Source organism: Raphanus sativus, chromosome 5, assembly GCF_000801105.2.
Source record: "Raphanus sativus cultivar WK10039 chromosome 5, ASM80110v3, whole genome shotgun sequence".
Lineage (NCBI taxonomy): Eukaryota > Viridiplantae > Streptophyta > Magnoliopsida > Brassicales > Brassicaceae > Raphanus > Raphanus sativus.
In genome coordinates, this window is record NC_079515.1 from 7208581 (window position 1) to 7214234 (window position 5654).

The 5654-nt window shown below is 34.8% G+C and overlaps 1 protein-coding gene and 1 pseudogene across 1 annotated transcript; one reads left to right on the forward strand and one right to left on the reverse strand.

Moving 5' to 3' along the window:
* Nucleotides 1–538: 538 nt before the first annotated feature.
* Nucleotides 539–2431, forward strand: LOC108859883 (NAC domain-containing protein 54). Its single transcript, XM_018633785.2, has 3 exons — nt 539–779; nt 1162–1439; nt 1920–2431. The coding sequence occupies exons 1-3, from the start codon at nt 623–625 to the stop codon at nt 2217–2219; spliced, it is 735 nt and encodes a 244-aa protein (XP_018489287.2). The 5' UTR covers nt 539–622; the 3' UTR covers nt 2220–2431.
* Nucleotides 2432–3911: 1480 nt separating this feature from the next.
* LOC108857025 (F-box protein At3g17710-like) lies at nt 3912–5238 on the reverse strand (annotated as a pseudogene).
* Between the last annotated feature and the right edge of the window lie 416 nt (nt 5239–5654).

The following is a 5654-nucleotide window of genomic DNA, read 5'->3' on the forward strand; positions in this document are numbered from 1 at the left end:
AGTCGGGTTTTTGTAAATTTCTATCTGGTTTCGAATTTTATTTTTTGATTCAGTTTTGGTTTGGATTTCAGATAGCATGCCTAGGACTAGTCTTGTCGGTTGTGTAATTGAGCAAATATTCCACCGGTATAGCTCACCCGTACTTCAACTGTATTTCAATAAACTAAAGTGAAGAAGATATGGAAGCGTAACACTATAAAGGGTTGGTTATTCAGATTAGTATTATTAGCATAATGTTATTTATAAATTAAGACTAAAATCGCCTGAGACGTTATTTACTTCATAACAAGGAGGAGATTTAAAACAAGATATCAAGAACATAAAATATATATACATGTAACATGCTAATAACGCGATCAAAATCGAACCCTTTTTCTACAAAGAAGGAAGCACAAGGAGCTTGCGAGTAACGTTTGCCACGAATCTCCGCAAAAGATAAAGCGAAAGATGAAAAAACAAAAAGAAAGGAATGGAGATATATATAATAACAATATAAGAAAAGAAAAACTATGAGATTAATCAAGTGAGTACCATAAAGTCTGTGTATATATATGAAGAGAAGAGAAACGTGGTGTACTCCAAAGAACCGATCTTGTAAGTTGTCTGTGAGTGAGAGTTATATATGGCTCCTGTCGGATTACCTCCAGGCTTCAGATTTCATCCGACAGACGAAGAACTAGTAAACTATTATCTGAAAAGAAAGATCAGTGGTCAAGAAATCGAGCTTGATATAATCCCTGAGGTTGATCTCTACAAATGTGAGCCATGGGACCTCGCAGGTACGTTATCTTACGTACATTCTTACCTAAGAAGTTCATGGCCATTGGGCTCATTATATTGTTATTAGTATTTTTTTTTAAATGTCTATATGTTTAAACCAAATTTTCGTTAGAAATATTATATCGAAACTTTATATCTATATGATCATCTTTGGTTTACATGGAAAATAACTACAGCTCTTATTCTAAATTTCTTAGGTAATTAGTTACTATCTAGTTTTAGTTGAACTGTCAATTATGTGCTTTTTAGAAAAGCAATTTATGTTACATTTTCTCTTTCATCCTAACTATAGTAAGTTTAAATCTTTGGACCTTATATAGTCTTATCATATAGTCTTTTTATATGATTTTAATCTTTTATATGCAACTTTCAAAAATGTAGAGAAGTCGTTTCTACCAAGTAGAGATCCAGAATGGTATTTTTTCGGGCCACGTGACCGGAAATATCCGAACGGGTTCAGGACGAACCGAGCAACAAGAGGTGGATACTGGAAATCGACTGGGAAAGATCGGAGAGTGACGAGTCAAAGCAGAGCCATTGGGATGAAGAAGACTTTGGTTTACTATAGAGGAAGAGCTCCTCAAGGGATTCGTACGGATTGGGTCATGCATGAGTATCGTCTCGATGACAAAGATTGTGATGATCCTTCTTCGCTCCAGGTGATTTCTCAATCGTTCATCACTCCACTTATACACAGGATAAGAGTAGAAGTTACTAATACTATATACGTGTGTTTTTCATACATACAAAGATAATTACGTAGACAAGCATGGCTAATCCAATTATTTAGAAAAAGTAGAAAGAAAGTGAAATAATACTAATGAACATATTTATCCATTTCTGCTCATTAATATAATTATCGAGATTGTGATTTGAATACAGATTAATTAAGATGTTTAATCTGATATAAAATAACAGTATTGGTTTCTTGCTGCAAGCTGACAAAAGCTTAGGGTTTCGCTTTGGCTTTACTGCGACGAAGACAAAAGCCACATTTAATACTTACTCATATAAGACAAATACTTTTATCCTTCTCTTTTGTAATTACACTCGCAGATTCGAATTCTATTATAGATATACAAAAAATATTAAGGCTACATTGTAAATATTTAATTAGTTTAACTGATTTCGTGGTGCAGGATTCCTATGCATTATGTCGGGTGTTCAAGAAGAACGGAATATGTTCGGAGTTGGAAACAGAACCACAGTTACAAACGGGACAATGTAGCTTCACGACGGTGTCAATGGAGATCAATTCCAATAATATTAATTATAGTAATGATTACGAGACAATGTCGCCGGAGGTTGGAGTTTCTTCCGCCTGCTTAGAAGATGTCGTCGACGATAAGGATGACTCGTGGATGCAATTCATCACAGATGATGCATGGGACACGTCTTCAAACGCTGCAGCTATGGGACATGGTCAAGGGGTTTATTGACTATTAAAGAACAAAGAGTTTGCTGTGGGAAAGGGAGATTATAGAATTGTTGAGTACACTTTTGTTGTACTTTTTCTATATAATCGTTGAAATAAAAACCTCCGGGGGTAAGTGGTATTTTGGAAAACCTATAACTAATTTTTCTAATTGTGGAGGGAAATCATGTGATTTGATTGGATATTATTTTGTTTTATATATTTTTATTTCTTTTCTTTTACTGCTTATGAGTGTAACCAGATCAAGTTAATGGACGATGATATATGGGATCTTCTTTTTCTTTCACTCTATAGAGTTCATATAATAGCGTGAACATTAAGTCACAGACAACTTTTTAGGTCAAATATTTATTGTAAAACAAATTTTGCAGCTGACCCATGAGACTAAGATCTTTCATCATATTAAAACATTCTACAGAGATCTCCAACAGATATCCAATGTTTCTGACTATGATTTACGATATTAGAAATAAATATTAAAACTATAGATGATTTATTCTTCGGTAAGAATAAAAAAAGTAGTGAATAATATTGCGAAAAAACCCTTTAATCATATATTTTTGGATTGTTCTATATTCTAGTATTAATCAAGAAAACAGAACAAAGAAAAGCGCAAAGTAGCGATTGATGAAGTGTAAATCTAAGATTCTGATCTTACTCTCTTCCAAAAAGAAAGATCCCTTGCCTTCCGATCAAGAAGACTTGCCTTTCTTTTCTCACACGCATCTCAAATACTTTCGATCCTTTCTCTCTTTCCTCATCCTACATTTTGTAAATTCTCAATAAACAGAATATAACAACACTCTATGTACATAATTCATATCCTTGCAGCAAAGTGTTATATATACATAAGTTTAGCTTCATACCAATTTTATATATCTCCTAGTATAAAAGAAACTTGAAAAACGAATTTTATACAGATATTTGTGGATACGTTTAAAGCAGTTTATGTTGCTAACAGTGAAACCCCGAGAAGTGATATAATGGCTTGTTGTTGTAGATAATCTTACAATTTTAATGGCTTGTTCGATGTTGTAGACCTCTTGTACAAGAAATAACAGTGTGTCTAAACTAATTCTTATCTGCATTAGTCTACCTTTTGCTCTCTTTATCTTGTCTGTGCCTAAACCCAAGTCTCCTTAATCTTTGTTTCATAACAGTTTTCTATTGTTTAAGTTGTACAGTATTTAGATTGATAAAACATTCAGAGAAAATATAAAGCTTCATATTGTGAGTTTCAATGGGACATAAATGATATATAAGACATCTAGACCATTCTTCAATTGATTTTAAGTTAGAAAACCAAAAATTTTAATATAGTATCAGAATCCGAAAAGATACTTTTCAACTGAAACGAAATTGATCTGGTCCATCAAAAGAGGCCCGAACAATTTTAAATTGGCATGACCTGAATTTGTACAACTGGTCTGACTATATGGATATAAAACAAAGGTTAATTGGATATTGTGTTAGGCTAGTGGCTGACCATTGTCTCGAAATTATTTCGAAGGAGCGTGTGAGAATATTAAACTTTCATATCATGAGTTTCAATCATGAATAATATTATAATGGATTTATGCTACTTCAATTACAGCTAATTGGTTTTATTTGGAAACACGAGAAAACATAAGAGTAAGTTAGTATCCAATTTAAGAAAAGTCAAGAAAGCACATCTGTGCTTGATACTATCGTTTGTTTCAAGATCAATCCACAAAGATACAGCAAGATATTCAAACAGAATGACCAACAACAATGAGCCAGCTAATACTATGAAGAAAATCCCTTCTGAATCGAAATTGATGACACTATTATCGGACTAAGATTTGTAAAAATCAAATAAAAGCCAAACTTTAAACTGGTAGTGATCAAAATTGTAAGGGAACCGAGATAAAATTTGGAAGATAGACACAGTGAGAAAATTGAACAGCTCCAGAATCTATCTGAATCTTCTTGCACATATCTTACCTCAAAATATAGATGCAAGCAGCTCCAGTTTTTTCGTCGCCGCAACACATGATCAGAGTCTTGTCAAAGATGAAGGAACTAATCCCACAAAGCTTATTAATCAACTTCGGTGAGTTACTTGTTGGCAAAGTCATCAAATTTATCCACACCACCACTTCCACTGCATCAATCTTCTCCTTAGTCACCACACACTAATCTCCGCTGTTACATAGCATTGCTTCAACAATGAAAAACACATCTACTTTGTAAACCGCAAGTACAAGTTGGTCGCGAGAATGGTTCTTCTGACACGGAAGGAGACAAAACGTTTTGAACATCTCACTCGAGAAGTCAAAGCTTCTGATGAAACACTCATGAGTGTCTTGATCACTAGTAACCCAATAGAGATTCCCGTTCAAGCACATGGGATCCATGGTGGGCCAGTTCTTGAAAGGAGCATCAAGAAACTCCAACGCACGAGACGAACACTCGTAAACCGCAACTCTTTTGTAACTGACTTGGTACGTGTCGCTTACGTTATGGAAACAGTTCAAATAACCTAAGATCTTGTAACGCTTCTCGGGTACGTTGCTGTCGTAACCTACACCGCAGAAGTGGAAGCTTTTGTCGACGTACTCGACCCAACCCACCTGTCTTAACCACGGATTCCAAAACGCAACGCCTAGCTTCCAAAAGTGGCGAAAAAGAAACCCATCGCAAGAAGTGATGGTGGTATGCGTCAAGTCTATAGCCTGATAAGGAAAGTCAGAAGGTACCTCATGCACTTCTACCCTTGGATCAGCACGGAGATCGATGTTGATAGAGTAAGCCTTGGATTCGGTGAGGAAAATGAATTGGGGATGGACACGAGACAAGTGCTTGTTTAGGAAACTCTTGTCGTTTAAAAGAGTGTTCCAGTGTTGACGACATACGGTTTCTGGATCGCACAAGAGAGAGAGGCGGAAGTCGAGAGAGTATCTCTTCCTCTAGATCACATGAAAGCTTCACCGGAGCCATTACACCTCTTTCTTTCTTTTCTTTTTTTTAATTTTAGCGTTCGTGACTGTGGCTCTCGTGAATAAGATATGAGAAACTTTATCTTTGAATAAAGAAAGATAAGGTATGCGTCCTTGTATGATTTAAAATGGTGTTGTGATAAAAAAAGAAGAAAAAAATGGTGTTGTGATAACTTGTATGATTTGAAATTTTCTTATTTGGTACATTTTTTTTTTTCAACATTTGGCACATCTTTTGATGTTGAGAAATTTCAGTTGGAAAGGATAACTGCTTTTCCTTTTTTTTTTGACAACAATCCAATTTCCTTTTTTGACCACAAAAAAAGGAAATGAAGTGTGCTAGAATGATTAGTATTTAAAAAATTAGCATTAATAATTGGGTTGAAAGGTAGTTGATTTTTAATCCTCCTATACATTAAAAGAGAAGTCACTTTAGTGATTTTTGCTTACGTGGCACTCATACAAGCCACTATCGAATT

Coding starts and splice junctions, on each gene's coding strand:
- LOC108859883 (XM_018633785.2), top strand. CDS start 623: ATGGCTCCTGTCGGATTACCTCCAGGCTTCAGATTTCATCCGACAGAC. Junction 780..1,161: donor TGAGCCATGGGACCTCGCAG/GTACGTTATCTT, acceptor TCAAAAATGTAG/AGAAGTCGTTTCTACCAAGT. Junction 1,440..1,919: donor ATGATCCTTCTTCGCTCCAG/GTGATTTCTCAA, acceptor TTCGTGGTGCAG/GATTCCTATGCATTATGTCG.